The sequence below is a fragment of the Chiloscyllium punctatum genome, chromosome 16 (assembly GCF_047496795.1).
Source record: "Chiloscyllium punctatum isolate Juve2018m chromosome 16, sChiPun1.3, whole genome shotgun sequence".
Lineage (NCBI taxonomy): Eukaryota > Metazoa > Chordata > Chondrichthyes > Orectolobiformes > Hemiscylliidae > Chiloscyllium > Chiloscyllium punctatum.
The window spans coordinates 21,908,202-21,926,884 of record NC_092754.1 but is presented as its reverse complement, the minus strand read 5'-3'; the positions used below and the strand labels follow the sequence as shown (position 1 = coordinate 21,926,884).

General features: G+C 41.5%; 1 protein-coding gene across 1 annotated transcript in view; it reads left to right on the top strand.

Annotated features, from left to right (window-relative positions):
• The window catches only part of acap3a (ArfGAP with coiled-coil, ankyrin repeat and PH domains 3a), a 303,937-nt gene that overhangs the window by 177,105 nt on the left and 108,149 nt on the right, over positions 1-18,683 (top strand). Inside the window, exon 4 of the mRNA XM_072586472.1 lies at positions 14-67. Coding sequence (XP_072442573.1) covers positions 14-67 — 54 coding nt within the window. The remainder of the gene's footprint in view (positions 1-13; positions 68-18,683) is intronic.

Below are 18,683 nucleotides of genomic sequence, written 5' to 3'. Positions count from 1 at the left end.
TATTTTATTTCAGGAATGCCTCCAGAAATTTGGAGAGAGCTTACAAGAAATGATCAACTACCACATGGTAAGTCATCAGTTTCTGTCATTTTGTATTCCTCTACATTTACAAATAACAGGAATTAAATCCAAAGGGTGCTGCAAAATCAAGTGACACAAAATCTTGCTTAATTTTGGAGACACACAGTGATCCCATTGTACGCTAAGTGAGCTGCTCCTGGTGTCAGTGAGTCACTCTCCATTATCCCATGTGGTAAAAACATGCTGAATTCTGGCATGTACATTTTCCCCATGGTGAGCAGACTTTCTTCATCAGTCCTTGAAAATGCCAATCTACTCTATTTTGTTTATATGGCGTGCATACAAACATATTAAACACATTATCACATAGATTGTAATGAATATTTGCCACTGGAACATTTGGTGCAGCTGGTCCCATTTTCAAGCAATTGTCACAATTGCTCTCAAAGGAAGGATTGCATTTGCTCACTCTTTAAACACTGAACGTGCTGGAGATTTGGAGACTAGCACAGGCTGAGAACATATGTCACCATTAATACCTGATCCAAAAATCATTTGGGCAGAATGGTTATGATTAAAAAGCTGATCCCGATCCCAATATCCTCTTCTTTTCAACTGGACCAGAGCAAAGATAGTGTGCTAATCCAATAAACTGACCCAACCTGTGAGCAGTGGTAGCATTGTGGTAATGTCTCTGGACAGTAATTCAGAACTAAGGTTCTGAAGATATGTTCAAAGAGCACTGGAGTAGCCAGGAGAACATATATTCAGTTTCATCTAAAATGCTAGTCAATGGAATGGTGAGCACTGATTGTTAAAAGAACTCATCTGATTCACTAAAATTTGTCAGGGGAGGAAATCTGCCTTTCATACCCAGTCTGATCTCCGTGTGCCTCCATATCTGTAGCTTTGTGGCTAAAAAGTAACTGTCCTGTGAGGAGTAAAAAGCAAGTACGAGGTTGTATCAAATGGCTACCTTAGGTATTGGGGTGAACGTGATTTAAGGAGGAGCTTATTAGAAATGGATGCCAGTGATAGTTAAATCCTATGAACAAAGAAAAAAAAAATTACAGCCAGACCAAAACACCGAAGGCTATGGGTTCCTCAAATCCTTTCTTCAACTCCTGGCCATGGAGCATTAGCCTGGATTATGATGTACCAGCCCTGATGTTTGGCTTGAGCCATGACCACCTGACATGAAGCAAACATTCCATCACTCAAAGAAGTGGTTGCTCACAGCAAATTGAAAAATGCACCACGATATAAGGAGAGGAACAGGATGCTGTTTAATACAGTATATTATTCGGTCTCTAATGTGGAACCAAGTTTAGGTGAAGCATGTTATTAAAGCTTCAAGTTCTAACTCATGTAAATAAGGTCATTTGGAGGTCGATGAAGTGTATTTGCCTATAGGTTGGAAGGTGTACGTGCAGGAAAAAGCTTGTCTCCTTTTTAATACATTTCTTTTTAAAGGTTTTTGTTTGTAAACACACTGTTAGGCCTGAAACATTTTGTGACGTAGATTGCTGGTGTGCATGACAGCCCAACATTTTAACACTAAATTGGCAGCTTCTGTTGACCACATATTTCTACTAATTCGTCTCGCCTTGGAGGCTGCCCAGACGTTGTACACAGAGGAAAAAACGCACCAAGTTTTGTCTGCAGAGTTTAAGTGTGATTTGTTAGTCAATCCCAGATGGCAGCTTCTCAGAGGGCAGTACTCATGCTTCAAGAATCGATTGGTCAGTGGGAGAAAGGATGGTGACAGTGTTTTTATTCACATCACATTTGCAGTTCTGACAGTGTCATCAAGTGTGAGAATAGCGTGGATTCTTGACATAGAATCTTCATGAGCATGGGTACAAAACCCACAATACTGAGTAGCCTGGATAGAGGGATCACAGAGAACACCTGTCCACTAGTAAGACAGGCTAGAACCTGAGGGCACAGCTAGCAGAGTGAAGGGTTGGCCTTTTAGAACCGAGTTGAGGAGGAACTTCTTCAGCCAGAGGGTGGTGAATCTGTGGAACCTGTTGCCACAGAGGGCTGTGGAGGCCAACTCTTTTAAGTGTATTTTTTAGATTAGATTCCCTCCAGTGTGGGAACCCTCTGAAGAATAACCCACCCAGTCCCAATTCCTTCTGGATAATGCACCTAACACTATGGGCAATTTCCCATGGCCAATTCACCTGACCTGCACATCTTTGGACCTGTGGGAGGAAACCTAAGCACCCAGAGGGAACCCTCACAGTCACTGGGAGAATGTACAAACTCCACACAGACTGTCACCCAAGGTGGGAATCGAACCTGGGACCTTGGTGCTGTGAGGCAGCAGTGCTAACCATCTGAGCCACTATGCCGCTCACTAAGACAGGGAAAGGTTCTTGATTGGTAAAGGGACCAAGTGTTACAGGGAGAATGGGCTTGAGAAATATATCAGCTATCATCGAATGGCATATGTTACAACACTGGGTAAACTCTCCTGCTTACTGTAAACCAGCAACACAGAAAAGATTTATCCTGTGCAGTAATCTATGAAAATTTGAGAGGCCAAGCACTATTTAAAGTAAAAATTAACATCTTTATTTCTTAAAGTATAACAGAGAATAATTAACTAACATCTACTTACAAGTCTTTCCTCTAACCTAACTTTTACCTTTCCCTTCTACAATACTAGTCTATTAAAACTCCCAAGTAAGATTTATGAAACAAAACTTCTTATCTCAAAACCAGGCAGCTTTTAGTTTTCTCTGAATTCCTGTCTTATCTTCTTCTTGGGTATTCTGCTTCACCGGTTATTGATTGATAAAGGTACCTTTTAAGAGAGCTATTTTTCAGACAGTCTTTACATGCTGGTAGCTTGGCAGCTCTCCTCTGAACTGTTCAATTTTCCCAAATCTTATACTTCCAAAGCATCAGATCTTGTCATTGGCTTTTGAGATTGTCAGTATACTAAATTCAAACTTGATTGGAGTTTGGTATTTTTTGGGGTATAATTCAAACTGATTGGGGTAATTTGAATCTGTTCTGTTGCTTGCAGGCAACCAGCTACCCTAGCTACCTCAGTAGCTGAAGCACATGTTACACTGTTTCTTATTGAGAACACTTTGTGCTGTCACTGCTAGCTTTTAAATCTCTTAAAGATACAGTACACCCACATCTTAATAACACAGAGCACACTCGATGGGTCAAATGGTCTAATTCTGCTGCTTTTATGAATTGATGAGAGCGAAGTTGTAAATGTCTTGAACTGAAAACTGGAAAAGACCTGCATCTAAGTTACACCTTTCACAACTACAGGTACTTTACACCCAATAGAATGCTTGTCTTTTCTGAAGTGTAGTCACTGTTGTAACAGAGGGCACATGGCAGCCAAATGGCACACAATAAACCTCCGCAAACAGGAATGTAATGATCACCAGACAATCTGTTTCTTAGTGATGTTGGCTGAGGACTAGATATTGTACATGGCAGTAAGAAGAACTCTGCATCTCTTCCTTGAAATGGTACCCACCAGAATCTTTTTAGTTCATCTAAGGGGGTCATTGTGTTCTGAATGTAACATTTCATTCAAAAGGCCACACTTCTGACAGAACAGTGCCAACTCAGTACTGCACTGGAAGAATCGGCACACACCATACACGCAAATAGGTTTGAGTCCTATAACCTTCTACTAATAGGTGCCAATGATAGCAACTGAACCACCACTGGAGAAAGGTTTGCAGCTTTAAAAAGCCAAGAGGAATCTTTGGAAATGGAACAAATTGGTGCAGTTGTGTCTCCAGAGGTTCCTCAGTTTCCCACTGGAATTATGTTGAATGAGAATGTTTGATCCTAGTTTCCAAAGCATAACAGTTGATTAGAACAGGAAACCTGATTCCCGTAAACAAAAAGATGCAATGACTCAGTTTCTTCCTATCCATGAGGATGTTATCTCATTGTGGTTTGAAAGCATTAAAATTAACTGACCAGTGCTTGCTGAATTAATTTTAGCAACATTGAACGTTTTGTTTTCGTGGGATAAAGGATATTTGCTTTCTGTTTAAATAAGTCGAAGCCAGGGTCAGATATGACCTGCCAGATTGCAGTACTTGCTTCCTGTGCGCGCACACACAAAGAATCATTAGTTGAGGGAAGCTTTGGAGAAATGTTCTTGGATATTCACTGATGCAGAAATTAACGCTTCAAGAAAGGAGATACTTGGCACTAAATATATAAAACTTCAACTCTTTTTCATGTATTCTTATCTACCACTTCAGATTTTGTACTACTGACTAGATGCAGCACAGCTATTCACTGAGGCTTCTGTACCAGAGCATTCCAAACCTGTGACCTTTACCACATAGAAGAACAAGAGTGGAAAATGCATGGGAACACCACCTCCTCCACCTCCAAGTTCTCCTCCAAGCCACACCTCACCCTGACTTGGAATTATATTCTAGTTCCTTCACTGTCCTTGAATAAAAACCCTGGAATTCCCTCCGTGACAGCACAGTGGATGTGCCTACATCACATGAAGGAACAAACTTGATGTTTTTACAAGCCCTAGCCTACAGTATCAGCTCCTTGTGGATGTCTGGGGACCGTCCTGCTGCCCAGCAGTTGGAGTGAGCATTAAACCAGACCTTTATACAGATCAGACACAGCCAGTCATGTCCTCTGTAACTCTCTCAGCCAGGGAAACCATTTCTTAATGTGGTGAGCAACTTTTTGAAAGGCAAGTGACTTATAAAACCAAACTTGCATTTTTATAGCACTTTTCAAGAAATGCAGCCAATCCTGCAATGTAGGAAACACAGTGTCCAACTGTGCCAAACAGATAGGTGATCATGACCAGATTATGTGGGCATCAAAAAAACTACTCTACCGTACATGGTCTTTTATGCTCACCACAGAGAACAAGTGGAACTGAAGTTTCATGTCACATCTGAAAGGCAATATGCTGTACAGTACAGCTGTCCCTATTTGCTGCGCTGAAGTATCAGCCCCCATTTTGTGCTCAAGTACCTGATGTGGGACTGAACCCAAGCTTTTCATGGAGATGTGTGATCCACAGCTCAAACTGTCATTAGGTCAGTTGGTCCATGTCATTGAAGAGAATTTCTCATAAAGAGATGTGTGCACAATGAAGTGATCAAATAGCATTGTACTGTATCTGCACAGCTTTTAAACGAGGCTGGGATCAGTATTTTTATTTTGTAGGGCATTCATTGAAAATAGCTACTTGTTAAAACAGCACTTATTATAGGGACAGAAATAGACAGAAAGAAACATCTTGAAGTCATTTAATGTAAGTAAATATTTCCAGTGGCATTGCTTCAGGTAGGTTCTCAGGAAATGGTCACTCTCAGAGGGTCCGTTAAAAGAGTACCACTTAATGTAGTTGGAATGATGGCAAATGATACTGAAACACTGGAAAATTTGTTGAAATTCTGGCAGCAGCACTGCACATGGAGAGTGCCTGAATAGTTTCTTTTCGGCTGCTCTCTGCAGGCACTTGGAAACTTGTTTGGAAGCCTTGTGATTTGCCCCATTTCTGCGTCAAAATAAGTTTGGATGTTTGTAGCAATAATTTTCTTTATTGTTGTGTTTTGATCAGCAGAGCTGTTGTGTGATGCATTCATTGCCAGAGCCTTCTGCGAACTTTTAGGCCACTTGTTAGTGATGCTGTTTATTTAACCCTTTGAGCCACAGCACTGACCTCCAGCCACCCACCTTCTGAAAGGCTAATTTACACAATGGTTACATCATAGTAGGGGGCTATTCATCATGTCCTTGAGAGTTACTTACCTAGTCTCTCACCCCTGTCTCTCCTGCAAATTAGCCAAGTTCCTTTTAAAAGCCACAGTTGAATCTGTCTCCATTACATTCTCAGGCAATTCATTCTACACTGTTACCATTTGTTGCGTAAGAATATTTTTCTCAGATTCCCATTGCTTATTTTGCCAGTCACCTTTGGTTCTTGATCCCTACACTAACAGCATCAGGTTCTCCGTTTCTGCTCTTTCCCGATCCCTTATGATTTCGAAAACCCGATCAAATTTCTTCTCAACTTTCTCCTCTGTAAAATAGAAAATTACAGCTTTGCTATTCTATGCCCTTAACTGAAGCCTCTCATTTCAGGAGCATCTATAATTGGAAGCCATCTATTTCCCTGTTCCAAAGCTTGAATGGCATTGGACTTGAGGTTGAAAATGTGCAACACAGACCTTGCACCCAGTCCGCTTCTGTTACATTTTGGAGGATTTTGGAGTTGAAGTGAGCCTAATGGCAGTAGGTGTCACTCGATAATGATCTGAAGTGGGAGGATGTTGGAAGTCTGTGGCTGAGCCAGTTAACACAGTAGGTGCCAGGCTTCCAACTGGGACGTTCCCGTTGGTTTGGACTAAGTTTCACTTCAGGCAGCACAATCATTTGAGGAATATTTTTAAAGTAGATTCTTGGAATATTACATTGCTATACAAGGTCAACATTTATCGGTCATCCCTAGTTGCTCTTGGGAAGGTGGGGGTGAGCTTGCTTCTTTGATTTCTCAGGATTCCAGGTGCTGAAGGTACACACAGTGACAATAAACAGGGAGATCCAGGATTTTGACTCGATGACGAAGCAGGAGTGGCAGTATATTTCCAAGTTAAAAAGTGTGCAATTTGTCAGGGAGCTTGAAGGTGGTGATGTTCCCGTGCTCCTGCTGTGCTTGTCCTGTTGAATGCTTCATGTCAACTTGTAGATTTGATTGCCTCAATGTGCATGTATATGTCTATCTACACAGTAAGGCATCTAGCATCAAGCCTCAAGCATCACACTTGCAAGTATGGCACGTTGTATTACCTCTCTAACAATCTCCAAAATATTGTAGGAAGAGAAAGATTGATTTGATTTTGATTAGATTAGATTACTTACAGTGTGGAAACAGGCCCTTCGGCCCAACAAGTCCACACCGCCCTGCCGAAGCGCAACCCACCCATACCCCTACATCTACCCCTTACCTAACACTACGGGCAATTTAGCATGGCCAATTCACCTGACCTGCACATCTTTGGACTGTGGGAGGAAACCGGAGTACCCGGAGGAAACCCACGCAGACACGGGGAGAGTGTGCAAACTCCACACAGAGAGTCACCTGAGGCGGGAATTGAACCCGGGTCTCTGGCGCTGTGAGGCAGCAGTGCTAACCACTGTGCCACCGTGCTTTGTTTCTCCAGAGAAACTTATCCTTTGGTAATCCTCAGCCTATGTCTAATAGGAATTAGAATATAATCAACCCCAACACTGACAATTTTCAGCAGTTAGGCTTTGAGTTCATAAAGCAGCAAAGCATCACCTTAGCAGCAGGATACTATTGGACGATAAAGAACGAGCATTTTGGACTCAAGTGATGCCACAGATGTCTAGTTTAAGCTAATCTTTTTTCTGATAGGACTTTTGTGTTTATAGTTAACTTTACTCAACATAAAACAAAGGTGCAGTGCCATAAGTCAAAGGATGAGCCACTGTTCATAGAATCATAGAATCCCTACAGTGTCCCTACAGCAGGCCCATCAGCCCATTGACTGACCCTTCAAAGAGCATCCCACCCAGACCTACCCAACGACCCTATTCCTGTAACCTTGCATTTCCCATGGAAAATCCACCCAACCTACATTTCCTTGGACACTATGGGTAATTTAGCCTGGCTAATCCACCTAACCTACATATCTTTGGGCTGTGGAGGAAACCGTCTCATCCAGAGGAAATCCATGCAGACATGGGGGGAGCATGCAAACTCCACACAGACAGTCATCCGAGAGTGGAATTAAATCCTGGGTCCCTAGCGTTGTGCTAACCACTGAGCCACCATGCTGCCTAGTGTTGACCTTCATTGCTGTGTGGAAAGTGCTGAAGATTCTTTTTTTGAGGATTTGGCAAAATGATTCATGTCAGAGAGGAGGTGTTTACAAGTTCTTGGAAAGCAGTACAACAGATGGTTCATATTTGACTGGAACAATGAGTTTGAGATCCTGACTCAGCTACCCACAGTGACTAGGGCCCAGTCAGATTTCAGTGGAGTCACTGTGAGCTTACCATCCCTGCCAATCTCAGCCAGGAAGTAGGTAGACCTCTCCACCACTCCAGTAAAAGCTGCCAAATTGCTCCATCTTGCACATCTACTGCTTGCATCTCTATTTAAGGGAAAATGTACTTGTGTTTCAGGCAAAGAAGGCTAACTTTATTGGCCTATGGGATGAAGGAGTTGTCATATAATGACAGGCTGAATAATTGGATCTCTGCTCTCTAGTATTTGGAAGAATGAGAGGTGATCTTCTTGAAACATAGAAGAAGGAGCTGTCAAGCTAGGTATTGAGACACTCTCCCTGTTTGTAAGGGTGTTAAGAGGCTGTCAAGAGGTGTATGCTGGAAGTCAGGCCTAGTAGTCCATGAGCCACAACAGAAGTGTAAATATCTTACTGAATCACTCTAAAATGATCAGCTTGTTTCTCTTTATTACTGTTAACTAGAACAAAAGAGATTTTCACCAGGCTTCTCGCTAAACTTAAAAATATTATTTAGACAAACTTTTTCTTCATACAAAAGATAAACATTTTCAACTTTGGTATCCATGGGGATGGCCTCAACTGGGACCTTGAGTTCATGTCACGCTCCAGGTGACCCCATTGCACTTATACACACACACAAACAGACGCACGCACACACTCCTACACACACACTCATGCAGACCCTCTCTCATGTGCTCATACATACACTCCCATACACATCCTCTCACAGACCTATACCCCTTTACACTTACATTCACACACACAAACACACACACACACAGCGTGGAGTTTGCACATTCTCCCCGTGACTGCGCGTGGGTTTCCTCCCACAGTCCAAAGGTGTGCAGGTTAGGTGAATTGGCCATGCTAACTTGCCTGTAGTGTTAGGTGAAGGCATAAATGAATGGGTTTGAGTGGGTTGTACTTCAGAGGGTCGGTGTGGACTTGTTGGGCCAAAGGGCCTGTTTCCACACTGAGTAATCTAATTGTGGAATTTTATTTTAGTTTGCTCATACACCGCATTAGTCCATGTAGGATTCTGTAAATCTGTTTTTTAGATTAGAATCAGCCAGACCATTGTGGCACAGACAGTCTCACACAGGGCACCTCACACCTTCAATGCATTATCTGGGCTGACATGACGCCATCTGTTAAAGTTCACTTGAGAATGTAACTTTTTTTAAAAAGTTTTGCGATTTACACATGAAAGAACTGAAACCAACATGGTCATTCTAAAAGATGAGAAACTTAACAAACAATCCAAGTCTTCAAGATATAATTTCAGTTACATCACACTGTAAATTTATGCTGTAAATTCTGTGTTTTACAATCTTATTCCCACAGCCACCTGATGAAGGAGCAGTGCTCCAAAAGCTAGTGCTTCCAAATAAACCTGTTGGACTATAACCCGGTGTTGTGTGATTTTCAACATAATGTCAATTATCAACTAAGCAAATTAAAATACAACTGAAAACAAAAAAAAATTGAAAATCATGGCAGGTCAGGCAACATTCTTGGAGAGAGAGCAAGCTAACATTTTGCGTCTGGATGACTTCTTCAAAGTGGCTCACCAGCACTGATGAAAAGTTATCTAGACCTGAAAAGTTAGCTTGATCTCTCTCCTTGGATGCTGCCTGACTAGCTGTAATTTCCAGCATTTGATTGCTTTCAGTACAGATTCCAGCATCTGCAATAATGTGCTGCTGAATTAAAATACAACCCCCTTAAGCCCTAATGCACATGCATTCATTCACAAACAGGACAAAGGCATACATGATGCAGCCATGCAGAGCAATTATCAATGGAAAAGTAGGGAAAGCCCCATGAACCAAGAGCTCAAACTATAAAAGTAGATTGAGTGCATTTCTCACAGCTCCTTTAGTTTCTTGTGAATGGACTCTCATTCCTGTTGGTTACGAAATGATGAGAAATTTTCAGATCAGATTTTAGATTCAGTTGGAAATAGCTAGGGGTCATGACATTTGAAATTTAGCAGATTTTTTTTCCTAAACTCCTTCACTGAGAGAGACAGATAGACAGCACTTCTTTCAACTCTATATTCTGACTGTTACAGACTCAGACATCCTACACACTTCAGCCACTGCCCACAGCTCCTGGGTGTGTAGGAAAAGAAAAACACCCATTACCTCAGTCCAGAGGTTATTGCTAGGCGAACAGCAGCCCAGAGCCATTAGGGTTTCCAAGGTCTGTCTGTTCAAGTTTTAAAGCAAGAAAACTCCACCCTTCTATCTACCATAAAAATAATTTTATTTTGTAAAGAGTAAATAGAAAATGATAATCTTTAATTTTTGATTTTGCAGTTTCAAACAAGCACCTGATAAATCCTTTTCATTCCAGTAATGTCCAATTGGCCATTTTCCAGTTCTCACAATCCATAAATACATGTTTGGTAGTTCAGTTTGCAAAGTGATGCCAACCATATGGGTTCAATCCCTGCACTGATTGAAGTTACCATTAAAGGTGTCTCCTTCTCAACCTTTCTCCTCTCCTGAGGTATAGTGACTCTCAGGTTAAACCACCCCAGTCATCTCTCTCTCTCTCTCTCTCTCTCTCTCTCTCTCTCTCATGAGAGAGCACCCCTTTTGTTCTAGTAGGACAATGGTGCCTTGACCTTTTTAATTCATGAACGTATCCATTCCCAGAAAGGGAATCTGAAGATTGAGGACACAGTCTCATGATACAGGGCCAATCATTTAGATCTAAGATCAGGAAAAATTACTTCACTCAAAGGTTTGAGATTCTGGAATTTTCTAACCCCGGAAAATTTGGATAGATAGTTTTTTTGACCTCCTGAGAAATCAAGGGAAACAAGGGAACATGTTCCTATTTATTTTCGGAGCTAAAGGCCAACAAGAACCTTGAGTAAAATGTTTGTTCATTGGCGTCCATTCCCTTTATTCTGCATGCGGAAGCCTTCCCAAGTTCACAGCCCTGAAAAGCATGTACTGTATTATCCTATTTTTATGTCCTTAACTCTAAGTCACTGCCTTGGACTTGATCAAGATATTTAACCTAACCCACACTGGGAAATATGATTCCAGGTGTGAAATCTTGACATTTACATTCCTTCGCCGTCATTCAGTAGTCCTTTCTCTTCCATCTGATGTTTTTAAAACGAATGGACTAAAGTGTTCAAAGGATCTTTGTAAAAAGCATCATTTATTGTAATACCCATGTTTGTTTCCTCCCGGGCTGTTGTAGTGTCTTTGGAAATGGCGTTTAATCCCCGGGGTCTCCAGAGCAACCCTCTTGCTCAGCAGTAAAAGGTCTGGGGAGACATGATTGTTCATTCATCATTCATTCCAATTTGTGGTAAGGCCTTTGTGTTTTGTCAGCTGGAGGTGCGCCATGTTTTGCTCAGATTGAGCCCAAAAGGAAACAGGTCTTGATGCTTGATTTTCTTCCAACTTTCCAATAAAAGTACCGCTCAGTGCATTCCAAGATCTTGAGCAACTCTTTGCTACAGTTTGTCATGTTTGTGGCATTTCTCTTTCATTTAGTTCCTCTTCTGGTAGAAGTGGTGTTTGCTACGTGTCCTAAGGTTCCTGATGTTCTGGGATCCTCACATTTGTACCAAACTACTGAACCCCAGAAATATGAGAACAGCACACGTGGAACTGCACCAGGGCAATTCTCCTTTTCAAAGGAAAGGTCAGAAACAACAAAAATACAAAATTATTGTGCCTGCCTGGACATGAGTAAAAGCACCCCTTAATATTGTATACCATTTAGCTGGAGGCAATCGTACAACCTTGCTGATTATGCCTACTGCTAGTTTTGTGAAACTCAGCAGCCTTGGCTAGAAGGCTGGTTTGTGATGCAGAGTAACATCAACCGAGTGCGTTCAATTCCTGCACCAGCTGATGTTGCCACCTTCTCATCCTTGCCCTGTCCTGAGGTGTGGTGACCTTCAGGTTAAACTCACCACTAGTCGTGTCTCTCTAAGGAGAGGGTAACCCTATGGTCTCTTTTTTTTAAAGCTGTATTACATATCATAACATCAGTGAACAATTCCAATTGCCATGTATTTTGCCACACACAGGTGTCAATTAATTTCTATTGTACATTTCACTGTCTGCGTTTCTTTTGTCTGCACTCATGGGATGTGGGCATCACTGTCTGAGTGAGAATTTATTGCCCATCCCCAATTAATCTAAAGCTAAGTGGCTTGCAGTTAAGAGTCAATAAAATTGCTGTAGGTATGGAGTCACGTGTAGGCCAGATCAATAAAGGATGGCAGATTTCCTTCCCTAAAAAGACTATAGTGGACCAGGTGGATACCTAAAACAATGGATTATTGTTGCCACTAGACTAGCTTTTTAATTCCAGATTTTTATTGGGCCTGATTTTCACCATCCACCACCTACGTTGTCAGAGAGTTAGGTTTTTGGATTACTCACCCATTGACATTCCTACTACAATTGCCTCCCCTTCATATGATGGGCGGGAATTGCCAAATATAAATTTCAGTATCAGATAGTATGAGGGTATTGTTAAATACGTTAACCAGTTAGAACTAGAAACCTCGAAAAGGAAAACCTGAAGTCAAGGACTGTGCTCATGAAATAGAGGAATGTGCTGGTTTGACAACACTTTCAGAGGACTAACAGAGCCAGGTTGGGCTGATTGGCCACTTCCTGGACTGTTTACTTTTAAATGACACTGGCTTAAAAGTCCTGGAACTCCCTCCCTGACAGCACTGTGGGTGCACCTACACAAGTGGACTGCAATGGTTCAAGAGGGTAGCTCACCACCATCTTCCCACGGGCTGCTGGGAATGGCCAAGCCAGTGATGCCCACATCCACGTCCCACGAATGATTTCCTATTTTTAAATGAATCCAGAACAAATAGAACAGACAGAGCTAAATCAAAAATTTGTACAAAATAACTGCTTCCTGTTAGTAGATAAATAATGGTGTAAAGGGATAGGAGAGAGATTAATACAGAAATAGTTATTGATGTTTCATTACAGCAAAGGGACTGAGGGTTTTATTTCTGAGTTTGTGTATAGCGCTGAATGAACAGAATGATAAAGCAGAAAACCTTGTACGTGTTAGGAAAGAATCAGAGCTGTTGGTTGCGAGTCAAACATCTGGTCAAAATGTTGCCCTGATGAGTAATATCGCTGCAACTACCACAAGTGATGAAAGTGGGAAATTTGGGAAAGTATCGGTTACTCAGGAATCCACAGTGGAATTGGGGGAAGTATGTTTTAAAAAAGGAAAACATTCCTGGCATTCTGAGCTGAACTTCCAAACTGCTGGTGACCATGTATAGTTAGTTACGTTGCACATAAAGCAGCATTTACACAAGGTCAGCCATCCTGAGATGTTGTCAAAGAAACGCATTCCTGGGGCACTGGTGATGTCAGTCAATGTTCAGAGGTTACCATCAGGCTGCTTTTGGGCTGTTTCAGGAAATGTTTTAAAGAGCAGAGTTATTTGCAGAATAGCTTGGAGGTTCTGGTGCAGTTGGACAGTTCGAAGATCCAATGGCTTTATTCTCTAGTTATGGGCCTATTCGGATAGCCAAAGAGTTCCTTCATCTGATGACAATGTAAAGACGTATTAGATGATTCTTTAGTTCCTCAATTGTAGTGGAATTGCTTATTTACATAGATGGATTCCTAATTGGTATTATAGGAAGGATATTTTATTTGTGATGGGCACTTTTCCGCCACTGACAGGAACACCACATTGCCTCTGTAAAAGAAGGTTTGCCGAAATTAAGTTCCCAACAGGCACTAAAGTGACCGGTGCCAATTCTTCCCTGGATTATAGACTTAGAAGCAAAAATGCCACCCATGAGAGCTGCCAACCAATCAAAAGGTGCCAGTTCTCCATTGCCCACAGCACCATTGGGAGTTGTAGTAACTGTTGGCAGTGCATCCCACCAAAGACCCAGGATTGAGGAGCAATCCCAGGCTAAAGGGGAGTGAAGGCAGGGATGAGGGGAATGGAGCCCAGTTTTCCCACATGGTGACTCTCCCAAACTCTGGCTGAATACCAGCAACTAGGTGAAAGTGAGGACTGCAGATGCTGGAGATCAGAGTCGAGAGTGTGGCACTGGAAAAGCACAGCAGGTCAGGCAGCATCCGAGGAGCTGAGCATAAACCCTTCCTGATGAAGGGCTTATGCCCGAAATGACAATTCTCCTGCTCCTCGGCTGCTGCCAGACCGGCTTTGCTTTTCCATTACCACACTCTCAACACTGAATACCAACAACAGCAGGATGAAACCTTTAAGTGGTCATTAATTGTGCATTTTAACAGCTTAATTCTTTTCTGGGTGGAAAGACCATTAAGGAGCCTTCCCCACCCTGAATTAATCAGGTGTAGGCAGAAGGCCTCAGGTCACCAATCAACACTTTCATGAATCCAGTTTGAAACACTCCACACCCAAACCCACCTTCAGGGAGGGAGCATTAAATTCCACCCGCAATATCCCTTCATTTACATTAGAGTGATCTAATTTGCTGTTAGACTTCCTCAATTACAGTGCACCACTTTTTTAGTTAATGCCATTGCCATTATAAAGCTCCCTCACTCTCAACATGTTATTACCATTTAGCCTGGTCTCCTCATTTAGATAAACAACATTTGCTTCATTTAAATCCAACACCTTGAGATTTATGTTCCTCCTTATCCATATCTGCTTACATCATGCATATGTAGATGTGGCAGTCAAAAGGTCCCCAAAACATTGTGAGATGAATGACCATGTGTAGCTAAGGGGTAGGATATTGTGAGAATTCCAGGGTTTACTTTGAATCATTCCAGGGTACCTTTTTCCAGCTAACTAAATCTTCAAATAAAAAAAAAGTTAGATTTGCATTTGTACAGGAAATTCAAGCACAAGTAGGGTATTGTATTTGAGTTGAGGTACCACCTTCTAGAAGGATGTGAAGAGGATACAGAAAGAATTAATGAGAATGGAATAAGAACTTAAATGATGTGGATAGGTTTGAGAGGGTTCTCCTGAGAACAGGGAAATTTGAAAGGAGATTTGCTGGAGGTGTTCAAAATCACAAGGATTCTTGATAGAGTAGATAGGGTGGTTTGGTTCCCATCGATGGAAGGGCAGGGAACCAGAGGGGATATCTTTAAAATGGTTAGCAAAAGAACTGATGTAAACATTAGGAAAAGCTTTGTTGTGTAGCACTTTGTCAGGATCTGGAAAGGACTGGCTGAATGGATAGTGGGGGCAGATTCAACCATGGCTTTTAAAAGTGAACTAGTTTGAAGTAACAGGTCATGGGGGAAAGGAGTGGGGTGAGCTGGATTACTCTTGCTGAGAGCTTGTATGAGCTTGATGGGATGATTAGCCTCCTTCATTGCTACGACCATTGTATTATTCCATTGGTAATCTTTTTTTGTTACAAGGGCTTCTTGTAACACTGTGAAGAGTTCTTTGTCAGGATGGATGGCAGTGGTTGTCGTAGTATATGAAGAAAGATTACATACAGCAATTAGTTCTGTTGTTTATCATACTCTTCCAGGAGCAAATCTCTAATGGAAAACTGTTATTCCTTGTCCAGTTCAGGCATGGAGGAGGAGCCCTAATTTCACTGCTGGTCGATAAATGATTTGCTGCTGCAACTATTAGAGGGGCCAGGAATTATCCTGAAGCAGCTGACAGCTATAGTACTAGATGTCAAATTTATAGTAATGTTCTCTTTAGTGACCTTTCTTGCGTAGAGCCTCTCCCTGCTCCCCATATAGCCCCAAGATAATCTACAACCAGAAAGTGAAAGATGCGACAAGCAATTGCAGATTGTCACATGGAGACATCATACCACGTGTTAGTGCCTCTATTACAGTGGAGAAAAATACCAAATACTAATGTTGACACTGCACACACATATCTGCCCATCACTCACCACTCTGGTGCTATCATGTGGGCAAGTTGATCATAGCGCATTAAAAACCAGCACAGATAAGGTCAAGGGTGGCAGATACATGGAGACATCACCATCTTCAAGTTTCCCTCAAAGCCACTCACCATCCTGACTTGGAAATATATCGCTGTTCCTTCACTGTCGCTGGTTCAAAATCCTGGAATTCTCTCCCTAATGGCATTGTGGGTCAACCCACAGCAGGTGGGCTGCAGCAGTTCAAGAAGGCAGCTCACCCCCACCTTCTCAAGGATAACTAGGAACGGGCAATAAACGCTGGACCAGCCAGTGATGCCCACATCCCATAAATGAATGTTTAAAAAATATGAAAAACAGTTCAAATACAAGAAAGTATCTAAGTTTGTAATTTACTATTGGAGGTGACATTGTAACTCTCATTCCCAAAGTATTAGTTTGCTGATATCACTTCTTTTCACCAACAGTATCAAGAGAAACATTATCTGTTTCACCCATAGGCAAATGGATAGGGATTTGGAATGTGCTGCCTGAAAGGGTGATGAAAACAGATTCAATAATGAATTCAGAATGAATTTGAAAAAAAAAGTATTTTAAAGAGGAAATATTTGTGAGGCTAAGGGAGTGGCACTCATTGATAATTCCCTCAAAGAAGAAGAGCAAGCATGATGGGCTGAATAGCCTCAATCTCCTGTCTGATTCTGGAACTTGGATTCTATGTTGCTTAATTACACATAGGAAAATGTTACGTTACAAGCAATTCCTCCCAAATAGATAGCATAGCACTCAATTTGGTAAGCATAGGGTGTTCAGCTCAAGTAATGAAGTTACTCAGACAATATGGCATTGGATCACTTTTTCCTGCAGCAGAGTTGATGTCACTTGGACAATGTATTCCTTCAGAATCAGCATCTCCAAATGTACCATCACAGTGACATACCTATACCCCAGTAATCCACAATGCAGTGTGGTGGTTTGAATCAACACACTGTTACAGTGGGCTGTCTGCCAGCTGCAAATCTAATGTTACCATTGGCAAGCTGCCCATTGGCTTGATTCCAGTTTGAGGGACACCAACAAAATATTGTCATAATTAAAGAACATTGAACAATTACTGAGTGAAATACATCTGGCTCCCCTAATAGATTAGTCTAGTTTACCGGTTTTTGAGTTATCCGAGTTTTAAAACTAGTTTTTACTAGTTTAACATTAGTTATACCAGTTCTTTGCATGTTAGCTTGCGATATATCAGATCATAGGTTCCTCATTTACCTCAATTAGTTTTAAATAATTAAATAACCATGAGGAGAAAGATATGAAAGGGACCTAAGGGACAACATTTTCATGCAGAGGGTGGTGTGTGTGTGTGGAATGAGCTGCAAGAGAAAATGGTGGAAACTGGTACAATGATAACATTTAAAAGGCATTTGAGTGGGTATATGAGTAGGAAAGATTTAGTGGGATATGGGCCAAATGCTGGTAAATAGGATTAGATTAATTTAGGATATCTGGTCAGCATGAATGAGTTGGACTGAAGGGTCTGTTTCTGTGCTGTACATCTTGATGACTTTACAGTTTAATAATTCAATGGAGCTCCATTTCTACATTGCAAATTTTAGAAATTTTGTATTCTTACTAACTTGAAATTTTATTTCATTCTGTCTACACTAAGTTTTAGCAATCTGTGTACCTGGACACCCTTTGGTACAATTCTGCACGTGATCAGACGATGGCTTTCTACTGAAAAGAAGGGTTGTAATGCTTTGTGAAAATGGTACATATGTTTTAACAAAATGTTTAGACAGAGCTGGAAGGGAGTACTTATAACTTGTGAAGCAGCAAGTGGGTGCAGTTTATGTGAGAGTTTCTCAGTTGATGAGGCAGTGTTGTTGAAATGACTTTCCAGTTCAGTGCTAAACTTCTGTAGAATGTGTAAAACCCTTTTGGCCCTTCCATTTTTTTTTAATTCACTCGTGGACATCGCTGGCTGGCCAGTATTTATTGCCCATCCCGAGCTGCTATTGAGAAGGGAATGGTGAACTGCCTTCCAGATTGCTGCAGTCCACCTACAGTGGGTTGAGCCACAATGCCTTTAGGGGAGGGAATTCCAGGATTTTGATCCAGTGGCAATGAAGGCACAGCGATATATTTCCAAAACAGGATGCTGAGTGACTTGGAGGGAAACCTGAAGGTTGTGGCATTCTAATGTATCTGCTGCCCTTGACCTTCAAGATGGAAGTGGTCGTGTTTTTAGAAGTTGCTGTCTGAGGGTCGTTGGTGATTTTAACTATGAAACAGATTGTAATTTCTACAATAATAAACCTGGATACATGAATTAAACTCAGCTGGAGAATCTGTCTTTCCATCAGGTTTGCTCTCTAGTTAACACAATAGGATTACTACTGAATGCACTTTGCTCCCTGATCTTTATCTTATTATAATGTGACACATCATAGCCCTTGAATAGAGAGGGGTGCAGCCCAAATCAGGTTTTGCAAACTACAATAGACTCTCCAAAGTACCTTTGTAAGGTCATTAATTTCATGCTCCTGCCATTAACTGGCTGTCAGTTTATTGTGTATAGTACCAGCATGATATGTGCTGCCTCTCCATGCTTCTCATCCATGTATGTGTATATATTGCAGTGATTGTCTTTTTACTCCAGAACAAATTATCCATCAAATAATTCCCTTTTATTTCATCACGAATGATCATGTTGCCAAATGGAATGTTTCTGT